Source organism: Watersipora subatra, chromosome 2 (genome assembly GCF_963576615.1).
Source record: "Watersipora subatra chromosome 2, tzWatSuba1.1, whole genome shotgun sequence".
NCBI lineage: Eukaryota > Metazoa > Bryozoa > Gymnolaemata > Cheilostomatida > Watersiporidae > Watersipora > Watersipora subatra.
This window is the reverse complement of record NC_088709.1, coordinates 38,026,784-38,046,412: the sequence shown is the minus strand read 5'-3', so window position 1 is coordinate 38,046,412 and position 19,629 is coordinate 38,026,784. Positions and strand designations below refer to the sequence as shown.

The 19,629-nt window shown below is 35.6% G+C and overlaps 1 protein-coding gene across 1 annotated transcript; it reads right to left on the bottom strand.

Annotated features, from left to right (window-relative positions):
* Positions 1-9,076: 9,076 nt before the first annotated feature.
* Positions 9,077-16,574, bottom strand: LOC137388180 (acetylcholine receptor subunit beta-like 1). Its single transcript, XM_068074683.1, has 6 exons — positions 16,551-16,574; positions 14,484-14,708; positions 14,089-14,198; positions 11,006-11,108; positions 10,178-10,930; positions 9,077-9,241 (listed from the first exon to the last, which is right to left on the bottom strand). Exons 1-6 carry the CDS (start codon positions 16,572-16,574, stop codon positions 9,077-9,079), a joined length of 1,380 nt encoding a protein of 459 aa, XP_067930784.1.
* Positions 16,575-19,629: the final 3,055 nt, after the last annotated feature.

The following is a 19,629-nucleotide window of genomic DNA, read 5'->3' as shown; positions in this document are numbered from 1 at the left end:
AGTATATGTAAGGCTACTACTACTTACAGGGTAAGGCTAAGTATATGTAAGGCTACTACTACTTACAGGGTATGGCTAAGTATATGTAAGGCTATTACTACTTACAGGGTAAGGCTAAGTATATGTAAGGCTAATACTACTTACAGGGTAAGGCTAAGTACATGTAAGGCTATTACTACTTACAGGGTAAGGCTAAGTATATGTAAGGCTAATACTACTTACAGAGTAAGGCTAAGTATATGTAAGGCTAATACTACTTACAGGGTACGGCTAAGTATATGTAAGGCTATTACTACTTACAGGGTAAGGCTAAGTACATGTAAGGCTAATACTACTTACAGGGTAAGGCTAAGTATATGTAAGGCTATTACTACTTACAGGGTAAGGCTAAGTATATGTAAGGCTATTACTACTTACAGGGTAAGGCTAAGTATATGTAAGGCTATTACTACTTACAGGGTAAGGCTAAGTATATGTAAGGCTAATACTACTTACAGGGTAAGGCTAAGTACATGTAAGGCTAATACTACTTACAGGGTAAGGCTAAGTATATGTAAGGCTAATACTACTTACAGGGTAAGGCTAAGTATATGTAAGGCTATTACTACTTACAGGGTAAGGCTAAGTATATGTAAGGCTAATACTACTTACAGAGTAAGGCTAAGTATATGTAAGGCTAATACTACTTACAGGGTAAGGCTAAGTATATGTAAGGCTATTACTACTTACAGAGTAAGGCTAAGTATATGTAAGGCTATTACTACTTACAGAGTAAGGCTAAGTATATGTAAGGCTAATACTACTTACAGGGTAAGGCTAAGTATATGTAAGGCTAATACTACTTACAGAGTAAGGCTAAGTATATGTAAGGCTACTACTAATTACAGGGTAAGGCTAAGTATATGTAAGGCTAATACTACTTACAGGGTATGGCTAAGTATATGTAAGGCTATTACTACTTACAGGGTAAGGCTAAGTATATGTAAGGCTAATACTACTTACAGGGTAAGGCTAAGTATATGTAAGGCTATTACTACTTACAGGGTAAGACTAAGTATATGTAAGGCTAATACTACTTACAGGGTAAGGCTAAGTACATGTAAGGCTAATACTACTTACAGGGTAAGGCTATGTATATGTAAGGCTAATACTACTTACAGGGTACGGCTAAGTATATGTAAGGCTATTACTACTTACAGGGTAAGGCTAAGTATATGTAAGGCTACTACTACTTACAGGGTAAGGCTAAGTATATGTAAGGCTATTACTACTTACAGGGTAAGGCTAAGTATATGTAAGGCTAATACTACTTACAGGGTAAGGCTAAGTACATGTAATGCTATTACTACTTACAGGGTAAGGCTGAGTATATGTAAGGCTATTACTACTTACAGGGTAAGGCTAAGTACATGTAAGGCTAATACTACTTACAGGGTAAGGCTAAGTATATGTAAGGCTACTACTACTTACAGGGTATGGCTAAGTATATGTAAGGCTATTACTACTTACAGGGTAAGGCTAAGTACATGTAAGGCTACTACTACTTACAGGGTAAGGCTAAGTATATGTAAGGCTAATACTACTTACAGGGTAAGGCTAAGTATATGTAAGGCTAATACTACTTACAGGGTAAGGCTAAGTATATGTAAGGCTATTACTACTTACAGGGTAAGGCTAAGTATATGTAAGGCTAATACTACTTACAGGGTAAGGCTAAGTATATGTAAGGCTATTACTACTTACAGAGTAAGGCTAAGTATATGTAAGGCTATTACTACTTACAGGGTAAGGCTAAGTATATGTAAGGCTATTACTACTTACAGGGTAAGGCTAAGTATATGTAAGGCTAATACTACTTACAGGGTAAGGCTAAGTATATGTAAGGCTAATACTACTTACAGGGTAAGGCTAAGTATATGTAAGGCTATTACTACTTACAGGGTAAGGCTAAGTATATGTAAGGCTATTACTACTTACAGAGTAAGGCTAAGTATATGTAAGGCTATTACTACTTACAGGGTAAGGCTAAGTATATGTAAGGCTATTACTACTTACAGGGTAAGGCTAAGTATATGTAAGGCTAATACTACTTACAGGGTAAGGCTAAGTATATGTAAGGCTAATACTACTTACAGGGTAAGGCTAAGTATATGTAAGGCTATTACTACTTACAGGGTAAGGCTAAGTATATGTAAGGCTATTACTACTTACAGGGTAAGGCTAAGTATATGTAAGGCTATTACTACTTACAGAGTAAGGCTAAGTATATGTAAGGCTATTACTACTTACAGGGTAAGGCTAAGTATATGTAAGGCTAATACTACTTACAGGGTAAGGCTAAGTATATGTAAGGCTAATACTACTTACAGGGTAAGGCTAAGTATATGTAAGGCTACTACTACTTACAGGGTAAGGCTAAGTATATGTAAGGCTATTACTACTTACAGAGTAAGGCTAAGTATATGTAAGGCTATTACTACTTACAGGGTAAGGCTAAGTATATGTAAGGCTATTACTACTTACAGGGTAAGGCTAAGTATATGTAAGGCTAATACTACTTACAGGGTAAGGCTAAGTATATGTAAGGCTAATACTACTTACAGGGTAAGGCTAAGTATATGTAAGGCTATTACTACTTACAGGGTAAGGCTAAGTATATGTAAGGCTATTACTACTTACAGAGTAAGGCTAAGTATATGTAAGGCTATTACTACTTACAGGGTAAGGCTAAGTATATGTAAGGCTATTACTACTTACAGGGTAAGGCTAAGTATATGTAAGGCTAATACTACTTACAGGGTAAGGCTAAGTATATGTAAGGCTAATACTACTTACAGGGTAAGGCTAAGTATATGTAAGGCTATTACTACTTACAGGGTAAGGCTAAGTATATGTAAGGCTAATACTACTTACAGGGTAAGGCTAAGTATATGTAAGGCTATTACTACTTACAGAGTAAGGCTAAGTATATGTAAGGCTATTACTACTTACAGGGTAAGGCTAAGTACATGTAAGGCTAATACTACTTACAGGGTATGGCTAAGTATATGTAAGGCTATTACTACTTACAGGGTACGGCTAAGTATATGTAAGGCTATTACTACTTACAGAGTAAGGCTAAGTATATGTAAGGCTATTACTACTTACAGGGTAAGGCTAAGTATATGTAAGGCTAATACTACTCACAGGGTAAGGCTAAGTATATGTAAGGCTATTACTACTTACAGGGTAAGGCTAAGTATATGTAAGGCTACTACTACTTACAGGGTAAGGCTAAGTATATGTAAGGCTATTACTACTTACAGGGTAAGGCTAAGTACATGTAAGGCTAATACTACTTACAGGGTACGGCTAAGTATATGTAAGGCTATTACTACTTACAGGGTAAGGCTAAGTACATGTAAGGCTAATACTACTTACAGGGTAAGGCTAAGTATATGTAAGGCTAATACTACTTACAGGGTAAGGCTAAGTATATGTAAGGCTACTACTACTTACAGGGTAAGGCTAAGTATATGTAAGGCTAATACTACTTACAGGGTACGGCTAAGTATATGTAAGGCTATTACTACTTACAGGGTAAGGCTAAGTATATGTAAGGCTAATACTACTTACAGGGTAAGGCTAAGTATATGTAAGGCTACTACTACTTACAGGGTAAGGCTAAGTATATGTAAGGCTAATACTACTTACAGGGTACGGCTAAGTATATGTAAGGCTAATACTACTTACAGAGTAAGGCTAAGTATATGTAAGGCTACTACTACTTACAGGGTATGGCTAAGTATATGTAAGGCTATTACTACTTACAGGGTAAGGCTAAGTATATGTAAGGCTATTACTACTTACAGGGTATGGCTAAGTATATGTAAGGCTATTACTACTTACAGGGTAAGGCTAAGTATATGTAAGGCTATTACTACTTACAGGGTATGGCTAAGTATATGTAAGGCTAATACTACTTACAGGGTATGGCTAAGTATATGTAAGGCTATTACTACTTACAGGGTAAGGCTAAGTATATGTAAGGCTATTACTACTTACAGGGTATGGCTAAGTATATGTAAGGCTAATACTACTTACAGGGTAAGGCTAAGTATATGTAAGGCTATTACTACTTACAGGGTACGGCTAAGTATATGTAAGGCTATTACTACTTACAGGGTAAGGCTAAGTATATGTAAGGCTAATACTACTTACAGAGTAAGGCTAAGTATATGTAAGGCTATTACTACTTACAGGGTAAGGCTAAGTATATGTAAGGCTATTACTACTTACAGGGTACGGCTAAGTATATGTAAGGCTATTACTACTTACAGGGTAAGGCTAAGTATATGTAAGGCTAATACTACTTACAGGGTAAGGCTAAGTATATGTAAGGCTAATACTACTTACAGAGTAAGGCTAAGTACATGTAAGGCTATTACTACTTACAGGGTAAGGCTAAGTATATGTAAGGCTAATACTACTTACAGGGTAAGGCTAAGTATATGTAAGGCTATTACTACTTACAGGGTAAGGCTAAGTATATGTAAGGCTAATACTACTTACAGGGTAAGGCTAAGTATATGTAAGGCTAATACTACTTACAGGGTAAGGTTAAGTATATGTAAGGCTAATACTACTTACAGGGTAAGGCTAAGTATATGTAAGGCTATTACTACTTACAGGGTAAGGCTAAGTATATGTAAGGCTATTACTACTTACAGGGTAAGGCTAAGTATATGTAAGGCTAATACTACTTACAGGGTATGGCTAAGTATATGTAAGGCTATTACTACTTACAGGGTATGGCTAAGTATATGTAAGGCTATTACTACTTACAGGGTAAGGCTAAGTATATGTAAGGCTAATACTACTTACAGGGTAAGGCTAAGTATATGTAAGGCTAATACTACTTACAGAGTAAGGCTAAGTATATGTAAGGCTATTACTACTTACAGGGTAAGGCTAAGTGTATGTAAGGCTAATACTACTTACAGGGTAAGGCTAAGTATATGTAAGACTATTACTACTTACAGGGTAAGGCTAAGTATATGTAAGGCTATTACTACTTACAGGGTAAGGCTAAGTATATGTAAGGCTATTACTACTTACAGGGTATGGCTAAGTATATGTAAGGCTATTACTACCTACAGGGTAAGGCTAAGTATATGTAAGGCTATTACTACTTACAGGGTAAGGCTAAGTGTATGTAAGGCTAATACTACTTACAGGGTAAGGCTAAGTATATGTAAGACTATTACTACTTACAGGGTAAGGCTAAGTATATGTAAGGCTATTACTACTTACAGGGTAAGGCTAAGTATATGTAAGGCTAATACTACTTACAGAGTAAGGCTAAGTACATGTAAGGCTATTACTACTTACAGGGTAAGGCTAAGTATATGTAAGGCTATTACTACTTACAGGGTAAGGCTAAGTATATGTAAGGCTACTACTACTTACAGGGTAAGGCTAAGTATATGTAAGGCTATTACTACTTACAGGGTAAGGCTAAGTATATGTAAGGCTAATACTACTTACAGGGTAAGGCTAAGTATATGTAAGGCTATTACTACTTACAGGGTAAGGCTAAGTATATGTAAGGCTAATACTACTTACAGAGTAAGGCTAAGTATATGTAAGGCTAATACTACTTACAGGGTAAGGCTAAGTACTGTAAGGCTAATACTACTTACAGGGTAAGGCTAAGTATATGTAAGGCTATTACTACTTACAGGGTAAGGCTAAGTATATGTAAGGCTAATATTACTTACAGGGTAAGGCTAAGTACTGTAAGGCTAATACTACTTACAGGGTAAGGCTAAGTATATGTAAGGCTAAGGTTAAGCTAAGGCTGAAGTAAGGCTGAGCTTTCAAAGGCTCAAGTCATAATAAATGCTGCAGAAAAAAAACATTTTCAGGCACTGTTCAAGTATTTGTGGAAAATGTGGTAGGCAAATGTTGACGGCGCTGAAAATGTGACTTTGAAATGATTTTTTTCTTTTCATTTTGTAAGACAATAGCAGAAAATTAAGCCACCAAAGTCATCGATGAAGGTTTGATGTGCGGAATAGCTTGGTTATTTGAGGTGCAAAGTCGAACTGGCGAGCAATAAATGGATTGTGGTTCACGTGGATGAAAAATCATTGAATTTGAAGGAGAAAGAATAAGAGCTCATCAGCATACAAAGTACTCCAGGCTCGACAGCAGGTGCCGATTCAAGACGGTCCTGAATGGATTAGTGTTTTTTACTCCCCAAATGGCAGCAGGCAGCTGATTCCATACTTCAGAAGTTTGGCATGAAGGCTGACGATGTCCAGATGCTAAGGCGATAGATTGAGAGTAAAGTCTTTAGTTAGTGAGTAAAGTCCATTTAAGTGTGGAAAGTTTTAGGAAAAGAAAAACTGGTGTAGCACAGAACTACTTACTTATAGCAGGACAATTTCACATTTTGTGATACTGTACACCAATTCACATGCCTACTACTTATGTATAGCAGGACAATTCCACATGCTGTGATACTGTATACTAATTTAGATGCCTTCTACCTGCGTGTAGCAGCACAACTCCACATAAGTCCTGTCTTTCTATAAGCTAGTATTTAACATGTAAATTGGTATACCGTATCATGGCATGTGGAATTATCCTGCTATAAGTAAGTAGCAAGCATCTAAATTCGTATACAGTATCACAGAATGTGAAATTGTTCTGCTATGAGTAAGTAGTAAGCATCTAAATTGATATACAGTATCACAGCATGTGGAATTGTCCTGCTATAAGTAAGTAGAAAGCATCTAAATTGGTATACAGTATCACAGCATGTGAAATTGTCCTGCTATGAGTTAGTAGTAGGCATCTAAATTGGTATACTGTATCACAGCATGTGGAATTGTCCTGCAAAAGTAAGTAGTAGGCATCTAAATTGGTATACAGTATCACAGCATGTGATAATTGTTCTGCTATGAGTTAGTAGTAAGCATCTAAATTGATATACAGTATCACAGCATGTGGAATTGTCCTGCTATAAAATAATGGCATGCTTCTATCATGTAGTGACAATGCTTGATAGTGTTCTCTAGTAGAGAAACATACCACCAGGACTAGTTTTTATAAGCTACCTTGGGTGGTCTTAACACCTATCAAGAGCTTCTTCTGGAACTGTCAGATTAGCCTGAAGGGATACATTTTTGCAATATGTCCAGTTTGACAGAGCCAGGCAGCCAGTTCACTTGTCCAATGTGCAAAGGACAGATGTGGATCTTTAACGTGCCCACATTGTCAGTGTGGTACACGGGGCCTCCAAGTTAAGGTCTAGATCCGAAAGACCCAGCAATTTAGGGTCGAAAGCTTGCTGAGAGTTTTTTGTCAGATTGGCATTAAGCAGGGCTCGAACCACCAACCCCATGGTTAACAATCAAAGCTGATACCGCTAAGCCACTCTGACACGGTATACCAATTTAGATGCCTACTACCTGCGTATAGCAGGACAATTCCACATGCTGTGATGCTGTATACCAATTTAGATGCCTACTACTAACTCATAGCAAGACAATTTCACATGCTGTGATGCTGTATACCAATTTAGATGTCTACTACTTACATATAGCAGGACAATTCCACATGCTCTGGTACTGTATACAATTTCCACATGCTGTAGTACTGTATACAATTTCCACATGCTGTAATACTGTATACCAATTCCACATGCTGTGATACGGGATACAAGTTCCACATGCTGTGATATGGTATACAAATTCCACTCGCTGTTATATGGTATATAATCTGTTTTTTGTATTTTTCAATAGAATACTAGGAGTATTTTAATGTTAAATGTCCAATGACTTGAATGACCTGAATCGCATCGCTATAAAATATTTAAGTTAATAATGTTATGATTGATCTGATTATTATTAAATATTTTCTTTTTACTTATAGGTTTGCGTCATCAAGGAATAAAATTAGTTCAATGTAGACTATGTATGACATAGGATATTTAATATATAACACATATAGCGCTAGTCTAAGTATAGATCTCTGAGGAACACCATAGCAAATTTTGTTGTGGTCTGAATTGTGATTGAATATGATTGGGCCAAATGCTTTGTGTATTTCAAGTAATTTGAGAACCAGTCAATGACAGATTTCTAAACATCGTATAAAATATCACATTTCTGAGCAATAGAAAGTATGCAAAAGCTATGAAAAGGCCAAGTATAATTGCTTCTCTATCATTTAAGGCTAAGATAGGAATTGAAGACTCCGATAAAAAATCTTTTACACAGTTGGTGTTTTGTAAAGCGATCTTTTCTCCAGCATGGTGCATTAAATACTGGTGTAACCCACAGTTTAATACTGGTGGAACCCATAGTTTAATACTGGTGTAACTCATAGTATAGTACTGGTGTGACTCATTGTCTAATACTGGTGTGACTCATAGTTTAGCACTGGTGTGACTCATGGTATAATACTGGTGCGACTCATAGTATAATACTGGTATAGTACTGGTGTGACTCATAATTTAGCACTGGTGTGACTCATAGTTTAATATCGGTGTGACACATAGTATAATACTGGTATAGTACTGGTGGGACTCATAGTTTAGCACTGGTGTGACTCATAGTTTAATACTGGTATAGTACTGGTGTGACTCATAGTTTAGCACTGGTGTGACTCATAGTTTAATATCGGTGTGACTTATTAGTTTAATACTGGTGTCACTCATAGTTTAATACTGGTTTGACTCATAGTATAATACTGGTATAGTACGGGTGTGACTCATAGTTTAGCACTGGTATAGTACTGGTGTAGTAATAATAATAATACTGGTGTAGCTTATAGACTCAAAGTCCATTAAGTGCATCTTCTGACAAAAGGTTTAACTGCAGCAAACCTTCAGCATATTTTGTTATATTCATCGTAAGTTTATTTCATTATAATCATATTATATTATGAATTATGTTTCCCCAAAAATAAAATTACGCATTTAAACTACTTAATAAATTTAGATTGGCTGGTAGAACATTAGAAATTACTATAGTTTTCTTAGCTCACCAACAGATAGACTAAAAACCTTAACCATTAAGGTCACTAGTTAACCACTCTGAAGGTTTTCCACAACAGTTTTCTGGTCGATAATTTCGAATATGTGTGGAGCGTCTACGATGATACTGATGGTACCCGTAATAGTCGTGGCCAGGAACACGTACAGAATAAATCTATCAATGACAGATGAAACATATTTCCAGTCTTCGCATATCTGCAACAGACAAAGCAAACATGATACCATAAGCTGTGTGTTGAGAGCATTCATGAAGATATGCAGCCACAAACTAGCTCTGTTTGGAAATCAGTCTAAGATATTTAGTCGAGGTATAGATTGGTTAGATAAGTACACTGATGTATAATCCTTGCTATGATTTTAAATAATACTATTCTATTTTAGTATAGTATAACATAATATGATACAATTATCTTCTGAGTTACTATCTCCTTCTCAGCTTCATTGCATAACTAGCAAAAGATTCCGCATGCTGCAGTTTACATCTTTCTAAATATACATTTTATGCATCCTATGTATTGTTATATTATGCAATAGTAACACATATGCAAATATTATGCACAAATCAGTTTTTATATCTAGCTTCAGGCTTTATCTCTGGCACCTCTAAGGAGTTGGTAGTCAAACAGACAGACATAAACTACACCTCTATTATACAACTAGTAGAACAGAATAAGATGCTGTTCATTACTATTTATATAATTACAAATACTGTGATAGAACTACATATATATATATATATATATGTTTCAGCATAGTGTCTTGATTTGTGTGTTTTAACAGACACCATATTTATATCTACACCACGACTAGGCTCGGTAGTCTAAGCTTATAAACTTTTGCAAATAGTATATATTTTATGCTGCTGAGTTGTTTTTAGTCTAATTTGCACTATTTGTTAAAATGGAACATGACAATTCAGATAAGCAAACCAGTCACCGACTAGCTCTCTTATGGTTAAGAGCAGATTCACCAATCAAATTCAAACTCTATTATGTTTGGGAACAGTTTAGCCAATTAACTTCAAGATCTCTTATGTCTAATAGCGGTATAGCCAATCAACCTCTAACTCTTTTATGGCTGAGAGCAGTTGTTTTAAACTAAATGTACTATAGAAACCTACTGAAGCCATACCTCATCATAATCGTCCTTCATCTTAAGGTGCTGTGTTATATATTCTACAGACTCAACAGCCTGCAGTCCTTTAGGTGTCATCTCTAAGTTAGCTACCTGACCATTCACTTCCTTCTGAGCCAGACTTGCCTCCCCATCGTCTGTCACCACAGTTCGTAAAGGTCGGCTACTCACGCTGTTTGCTATCTTCGCCGCTATCTTCCTATCTCTCCACTTTTTGTATTTTTCAGCGTGTCGAGGTCTCGTCATGAACATGAGGATAGGGAGCCAGTTGAGAAATATGATACGAACCCATCGAGGCATTTTATAGGTTCTGGGAGAGCGATAATTCACATTAATAATCATGACCGATACAATGATGGTTATGATATTTATTACGAACGCAAAAAAGAGATACTTAGATATAAGTGGAATAGTCACGGAAGTTGGCGGCAGACTTCGAGAGACGAGCAGAAGAAATACAATAAGAGCGAGAAGAATTGAAATACACAATGTGACTTTTTCCTGAGCATGGGCAGGAAGGTAAAATGTTAGAACGCTCAAGAAGGATATGAGCACGCATGGCATTAGTAGGTTCACTGTGAAGAACAAAGTTTTTCTCCGTAGCTGTATTTTGTAGTTTATTTCACTGTAACGTTTGTTTGTGTTTTGAACTATATATGCTGGACATCCGATGAGGTCCCACGTTCCACTGAAGACATAATTGCTGAGCTCGCATAGAGCATTGTCATCCATAAATGCCATTCGTACCTCGTCAGAACTGAATGTCCACGAACCAAACTTCATTTCACACACTTGTTGGTCAAAAGGGAAGTAGCGAACATCAATTGTGCAAGAGCTCTTATAAATGGCGAGGGGAATCCAGAGGACAACTCCTGAACTATATAAGACGGTGTGGCAGCAATACGACTGCTCATATTTCCCATCTGCACTGTTGAGTAAAAAGGAATACAAATCATTGACCAAAAAAGCTGGGCAGCTTTCTTTAAACAGTTCTAGTGAAGTCAGCAAGCATTACAAGGAAGATGCTGTCTATTTAGCCGCAGTCACTCTTGATGGATAGCAGCAGAACTGCTAGAACAAACTGAGAAAGCTCCTCAATAATAATAATAATAATAGTAACTACTTGAATCAATGTAAGAGCCACAATAACATAAAATAAAGCAAGGGTATAAATAATAACAATGACATGAAGTAAAAGAAGTCTGTGGTTCCAAGAGAAGTATATAGTGTTATGACTCAAAGAGAAGTGTTTACTGGAACCAGCATGAGGGAAGTATGTATAGATATGATCTCAAGAGAGGCGCATACTGGTTCTTAAAGGGATGGACCTACTCGTACAAATATAAGAAATGTGCTTACTGGTATGAGCAGAAAAAGAATATGTGCCTGATATGAACACAAGAGAAGCATATATATTACTATGATCACCAAAGAAGTACGTACTGGTATGGCCATGAGAAGGGTATATTACTGGTACGACCACAATATGAGTACGTTACTGGCATGACTACCAGAAGAGTATGTTACTGGTATATCCACTAGAGCAGTATGTTACTGGTACGTTCACGAGAGGAGTATGTTACTGGTATGACTACGAGATGAGTATATTACTAGTACATTCATGAGAGGAGTATGTTACTGGTATGGCCACGAGAAGAGGAAGTTACTGGTATGACCACAAGAAGAGGAAGTTACTGGTATGACCACGAGAAAAGTACGTTACTGGTATGACTACAAAAAGAGTATGTTACTGGTATGACCACGAGAAGAGTATGGTACCGGTATGACCATGACAGGAGTATGTTACTAGTACATCCATGAGGGTAGTATGTTACTGGTGCAACACAAAGTCATACAGCTCTTTAGAATGGGAACTCTTAAAGGTTGACTTGCAACAAATTCGCATTACAGTTATTTGGTATCAAAAAATTCACCGTGTCTTACTCTGTTGTGTTGTAGGTTCAAAACATGTGAAAATGTGATTACAAGCTCTCAAAAGCTCAAAAATGAACAGCTAATCGCAGCCATCACGAAAACGCTGTAGGTTGGAATCAACTACGGCCCAAATGTGACATAGTTGAACACGATGTGCTTCTGTTTACACTTTCAAGCAATCTCATTTGTCGAAATATTTTTACAAAATATGCTTCACGAATTCAATAAAACTATGTCTATTCTCGTTACGGGTCTATTTCATCATCATTGTAATACTGTCACTTTGAAAACTGATATTTCAAAACCTTGCCTAAAAATCAGTTTAATTTATAAGCCTTAGCTAGAGGCGGTGCATAGCATCTTCTAATAACTATGAGGAGCCTGTTGGTCACCTGTGATAGTAGAAAAATACTGCACAAATTGTTTGCGCCATTTGGCCGAAAATATGGGTCACATGATCAGATTACGACCGAATGATTAGACCAAGCTGAAACGAAACTGTAAAGTAGCATCGATATTTGATAAGGGCTTTCTGGTAGAACCTGAAGTGTTTGTCATAAACTAGTACTACGAGACGTTTTATATTGAGCCTTTTATAAGCCTTTCATTTTACGTGATAACTTCACGTGCCAAAACAATAACCACGTCGAGTTGAGTACGTCATCAAATTAAAGGGTCTCCAACCTACGGCCATTTGTTTAACTGTTTGTTTTTGAGCTTTTAAGAGCTTGTAATCCCATTTCCACATATTTTGCACCTACATCACAGCAGAGTAAAACATGGTGAACCTTTTGGTATCAAATAACTGTAATGTGAATTTTGTTGCAAGTCAACCTTTAACTATTGTGCTGGTTCAATAGGCAGAGGAGTAGAACAATGAAAGCAACAAGACAATATTGCATTGCAGTGACTAATTGAAACTCTGACGCTGTTTTTCCTTGTTAAAAATAGTCTGAACAGTAAGGTACGGCCATACATGTTGATTTTTTCGTTGGTTCTGGCCGAAATCACGAAATGAATGAAAAACACGGAATTATTTGGCCGAAATTCACAGAGTTGTCAAAGCTGTGCACGCACACCGAAATCGTGGACGAAACGCTTTTAATTGGTTGAACAAATTATTAGTGAGCCCGATTCTAGCAGCTTTCGCAATTTACATAGTCCGAGGCACATAACACGACATGCCATTTGCCATTGTGAATACGATGCAACTGACTTGAGTGCGCTAAAGATGGCAACTCTATCTACAACGGAACTTGTGCTGCTAAAAAGAAATTGTTATTATTAATTAGGTAATTTTTTATTTAAAAAAATAATAAATTACCTCTATTTGCAGGCCTGATATTACATATAATTTATAAAATAAATTTATATTTACACACACATATGTATATATTATTTCATGAGTATATTTATGTAGCACAATATAATTGTATTGTTTTTGCGCAAAGGGGTTTTAATAGTATAGGCATTCTGTTTTGTCGAAGAATTTAATAACAGTAATAATATACCATTTATTAAAAAAGAAAAGATTTGTAGCCACAGTATGCAAACCAAATAAAACCAACAATAAAGCAATCTAAGCAATTGGATCGTATTTATTATGTTGAATTGCACTGGTAATTTTACTGTGTGTCATAATACGTGTATTGGACTACACCGATTGCGAAATCTGCTAAAATCGCCCTCGCTAATAATTTGTTTAGCCAATTAAAAGCGTTTCATCGACCACTTTGGTGTGCATGCACAGCTCTGACAATTCTGTAAATTTCGGCCAAATAATTCTGTGTTTTTTGTTCATTTTGTGATTCCAGTAGGAACCAATGAAAAAATCGGCACATGTGGCCGTACCTCTAGATTTGACACTTTTGATACCAGCTCATAGCTCGTTAGAGCATAGGAACACCTCCATTACAACAGATGAGATTATTTGAGGAGTTGTCCTACTTTGTGAAAAGAAGACATTCACATACTTATTTAGTAGGACTATATCAGGTTTCCAGACCTCTTGGCAGGGCAGGCGAATTGTCTCTATACCTTCATACATGTCAGGATCCCAAGCGAGCTGGTAATCTTTCCACATCTAAAAACGTAATATTTGTGATACTAAAAGACATACTGAAAGACATACCGACACACATGAGTGACAGTCAGTTCACTGTATGTAACCAACTGAATGTTTTGGTGATGGGACAATTCCAAAACTTCTACAGCTGTTCGCTGCATGAAGCGTAGGATAGTTCGCCTTCAGTATAATATTTTCTGATAAGCTAAACATAGCAAGTTCACTATAAAAATAGAAAGTTCTCTATTTTCTCACTACAAGATTCACTTCTTATACACTCAAACTTTGACAACTTCTGCTTACCATCCTTATCCAGTTATTAGTTTTCATTACTTGTGTTCTTTCATCCACACTAATTACTTGGAAGAGGGTAACTCCAAACTCTATAGTAATGGACTCAGAAGCATTCTGCACTGGCCTAATTAGAGGGTTATAGCCAGGTCTCTCTATAAGATCATACACGAGTTGTCTTTCCACTTTACTACTCGCCCCTACAACATGGCAACGTGTCCACTTTACTACTCGCCCCTACAACATGACAACGTGTCCACTTCACTACTCGCCCCTACAACATAGCAACGTTTTATTGAGAAGAGACACAAACTACCTTTTGTCTCGGCTACCTTCTCAACTCAGACATCAATTTAATTTTCATCCCTGAGTTTTCCACAGATATCAACGATATCAACTATTGTAATAGTCATTTTCAAAACTCTCCTTTTTAGTGACTAGAAATTCCCCTGTCATACAGCCCACAACTAAAGTTATAATGAAAAAAGAAAGGGTACTGCTGGTTGAGAAATGCAGTATTAGCAGTCAAATGGCACTGCAGTCCAATAGGATAACTGCAATGGTAGCTGCAATGGTAGCTGTAATGTACTGGGTGTTATTATGTACATGTACAACAAACAGCAATAATGAAAGAAAAGATTATATGTTTATATCTCTCCTCTGCAATAGGAGAAATGCAATATTAAAAGTAAAATGGCAAGCTGCTGTGTAATATACACAGTTTAAAAGTTGGTTGTATTGAATGTAGAATGGTTTTGATAGCGATCTGTAACAGAAAGCGAGCATCAGCGTTCACGCGTCTGGAAGTTTTTTGCAAACTGGAGCAAAATAAAAAAATGTTCTAGTCATAAAGGGTCATTGTAGTTCGCTCCTAGCTTGTACATAAGATGTAAATAATTTTGGCTAAAGTTCTAAATAATTTAATGAAACCTTCGGTAATTTGACAAAAAAAACATAGGCTGATAAACTGTGTACCACAATGTTGTACCAGTAAATCGGTCTACGCCTCAAACGGTCTACGTTTATTACAGAAACCTTTGGATGAATAAATTCGAATGATTATTCTTATAATTAAATCTTATAATAATTTTAAAAAATCGAATAATTATTCTTATAATTAATATTTTGAACATGTTTGGCAATTGAACGATGCGATAGACTGATGAAATGTGCCGGTTTTTCTCGTGAAATGTGCACAACTTAATGGTTCTACTCTCGGTCGCACGGCTTTATCGGCGTTTCGTTGGCCAGTCTTAATTTTGATTAAAAAAGGCTTGTCAGGTTTTAATGGCGATTTTAGGCCAAATTAATCTGTCTAGTCATGTATTATCCGATCAAATGGGTAAGGTTTAGGATATTGTCTACAAATTTCGAAGACTTGGTAACATATTTAAATAGGTTTATATGTGTTTTGTATCGTTATTGTACTTAAACGACTCCATTGAAAAATGGTTAAATTTGTTGATGAGATTTCGGTACAAGGGTTTGCGACAGTGTTGATGAATAATTTTGGTGAGTTGTGTGCACATATGCATTTATCATAAAGCTCCCAAACAATCACTTCGCTCGTGTTTGGTTGTGGAAATACTAGTAAGCGGGCCTCAAGCCGTGAAAGAACCTTATGTGTAATAAGTATGTGCACAATGATTCTTTGGTAAAGAAAGGTGGTCGATTGGTGCAGATGGTAGTGCCCTTGGCTGAGAGTCTGACCATCTGAGATTTACTCCCTTTCTAGTGCACTCTTTTTGCCTAATGCTTTTGTAATGCTTGTACAGACAAGCAGACATTGGTCTTATTATAGTACATATTATTGTAATTCATTCCCATAGGAAATATCAGTGCTCAAAATATACCAAAGTCAATGCACTGGTAAATTTTATATCCATGTATTATTATCTAAGCGTTGGCAGTAGGGGTTTTCTTTTTTTCATATTTATCAACTTTTTAAAGTTCACTTTTCAAACTTTTTTCCCAGAAATGACAATTTATTCATTATTTTTAAACTCAAATATTAAGTATATTTACACCTAACGTGTCTTATGTTATGACTAACAAGAGGATATGTATGGCATAGCATACCTGGAAAATGACAGTGACATCCATGACCAGAAAAAAATGATAGAGACATGGCAAGTGGCTCATCGTGTACCGAATATTTGCTTTACAGTATGCATCAACCTACCTACAGTAGTTGATAGAACGTTCAGATATAGAAACGAGCAGACAACTCCAACTTTGTCATAGATGTATCACTTTATATCGCTGGTGCTGGTATGTCTTCAAGTGATCTAAGCAATGGTGAGTTTTTATTCAAACATATCAGATCTCCTGTTAGTCTCATAACTTCTTATACAGACAGGATTGATACTGATATGCAATTGCAGTCTCATAGAGATGTCATTGTACCCAAAGATATGTGTCAGGGTCTAGGGTCAGGGTCTAGGGTCAGTGTTTAGGGTCAGGGTCTAGGCAGACTGCTTCACATGCAGTTAACATCTAGCAAGCTGAGAATTTATTAAATGGTAAAAGTTTATGATTTTATCAGCTAAATGATGAACTGCAGCTAAAGATAGTGATAGATATTGATACAATTTAATTCATCAACAATGTACCTAACGAGTGTGTAAAAAATTAAACCTTGCGTCTTATTACTTCTATGTGCAAGTCAAATATTTGCATTGCCTTGTTACTACTGCAACTATCTTCTCTGCCTGATGTATTGATTTACTAGTAAGAGATTAGATACTTCCAGATTTGTTTAATTCTGTCCTTTTCATCATGGCTGAGAGCTGACCATTGTTGTCCGTCTGCCGACTATTGGTTTCTACTCAAACTCTCTGCTTCACTGACTCATCAGCTCTTCAGCGCCTCAGTTGCTCATATTATAAGAGGTCATTGTGTATACAACTTTAGCATTGAAGTGGTTTATAAGCGGGTTCTTTTTTATCAAATTAAGTTTTAGTTTTAATTTTGAAAAGCTCTAAAACACCTTTTTATACTCCGGAATGTTTGATGAAAATAATTTCAAGCAATTAACTTTTACGAATTCATATTTTTGCAAGCCTATATTTTCACCTTAAATAAATCACTTCTGCATAATCATTTGTTTAAATTTACTATAAGATAAGTCATTTATTTTACAGGAGACTGCATCATGACTTGCCTGTAATTTACAAATTCTACCCCTTATATTGTACCATTTACATGCTTATTTAGAAAAAAGAATGTTGTATTCAAAGTACTGAATAATTTAACTTCTCCATATATCACTGGTATATATATATATATAGTATTTATTAGCAATAATTTCATTTCAAAAATAGAAATGTTTTTCAAATTAGGCCATACAATTAGTAAAACAAACAAAAAAAAAGGGCAACTGTTACCCATTAAAATTGAATAAATAGTTTAACGGTTACAAATAGTGTTTAAAATACCTTTCTCTGCAGATATTAGAGAACGCATATTAGATGGAAGATTGTTAAATCAGCTGGCAATGATATTTTCAAAATGATTGCTAGCGATTGTATGCCATTTTTTCATATTACGTAAGTTGAAATGACTTGAAAACCTGTAACTGTCATGTAAAAAACGAGGACACAAACCATGAAAAATCTTGAAACCTTCAAGTGAAGCAAACTAAATATTTAGCATAGGCAGAGTAAGAAGATGCAAATATTTGGAAAGATCATTCGTTGGAATAATATATGCAGGAATATGATTTAGATTGGCAATGAGTCGAAATGCTCTTTTTTGCTACAAAAATAAATCCTTAGTGACATATCTTGGAGCTAGATTATAATAAATGTGGATACCATAAATAATATGGCAAAATATAAACTGGTAATAAAATGCAATGGGAGGTTTTGAGTTCATGTATGTTTATGATATGCTTCAATTCTCAAGTACCAGACATCTCAAGTCTCAAGCTTCAAGTCTAAAATACCAAGTCTCAAGTTTTAAGTCTCAAGTACCAGGTATCCACATCAGGATATTTTTATTTTGTACAAAAGATGCACTCGACATATTGCTAATTCTTTTCATCTCTTGTCAGAAGAGATCAGATGTACACCTAAGTATATATAGCATATATAGTGTATATAGTATATATAGTATATATAGTATATATACTATATATAGTATATAGTATATATACTATATATACTATATATACTATACTATATATACTATATATAGTATATATACTATATATAGTATATATACTATATATAGTATATATAGTATATATAGTATATATACTATATATACTATATATACTGTATATACTATATATAGTATATATACTATATATAGTAAATATACTATATATAGTATATATACTATATACAGTATATATACTATATATAGTATATATACTATATATAGTCTTGTTAAAAAATGTTTAATAAAGCATTAAAAAAGAAAACAATATATAATATATATATTATATAAATATATAAAACATTTTTCTATAAACAGGCTTCATTTTTTAGGTTTCGCTACAAATAATTCCTCTAACTTTCAATTTTATGGGTGTAATGGGGCTTTATAACACTAGTCCCTGTATTATGCCACTTTCTTATCCAATAACTCTGTATTAATAAGATGCAAGCGAGCCGTATGTCTGGACTCTCTCAGTTCACTAGCATCCACAGGCGTAGTTTGCGGAGAGCTGGATGGATGCAACATAGCGCTTTTATTAGTTTCTTGGTGTAATGGTGCAGCACTCTAATTAGAGTGCAAGAAGAGTGCAAGAGTGTGCTCAATATAGACCCAGAGTATTATCATTAAGTGTAAGTGCAGAAACTTGATATGATCTCTTATGAGTGTAGCTATAGACCCTTGGAAGAGTACGAAGAGATATGGTATGCAACACCCGCCGATGCGCATACCAATGAAGATACGTCGATGTGCACAGAAAAGAGGGAAAGCATGAAGGTTTGAGAATAAATCAGAACACTACAAAAACCGCTGCTAAGTATATCATTAATGAAAAAATTGTAATATCACAAAGTAAAAGATATTGACAAGAGGAGAATATACATAAATACTGCTGGATCAGTTGATTGAGTGACTCATCCGCACGTGTGTTACTGCTGCCGCGCAAGAAGAAATTTAATGCCATAAGAGTTGTACATCTGAATACAAAACTGGCTGC

Excerpts from the sequence above, each read along its gene's own strand:
- LOC137388180 (XM_068074683.1), bottom strand. The coding sequence starts at position 16,574 with ATGGATGTCACTGTCATTTTCCAG. Across the intron at positions 14,709-16,550 it reads ATGTCACTGTCATTTTCCAG|GGGCGAGTAGTAAAGTGGAC; the intron begins GTATGCTATGCC and ends GTCATGTTGTAG. Across the intron at positions 11,109-14,088 it reads GATATAGTCCTACTAAATAA|TGCAGATGGGAAATATGAGC; the intron begins GTATGTGAATGT and ends TTTACTCAACAG.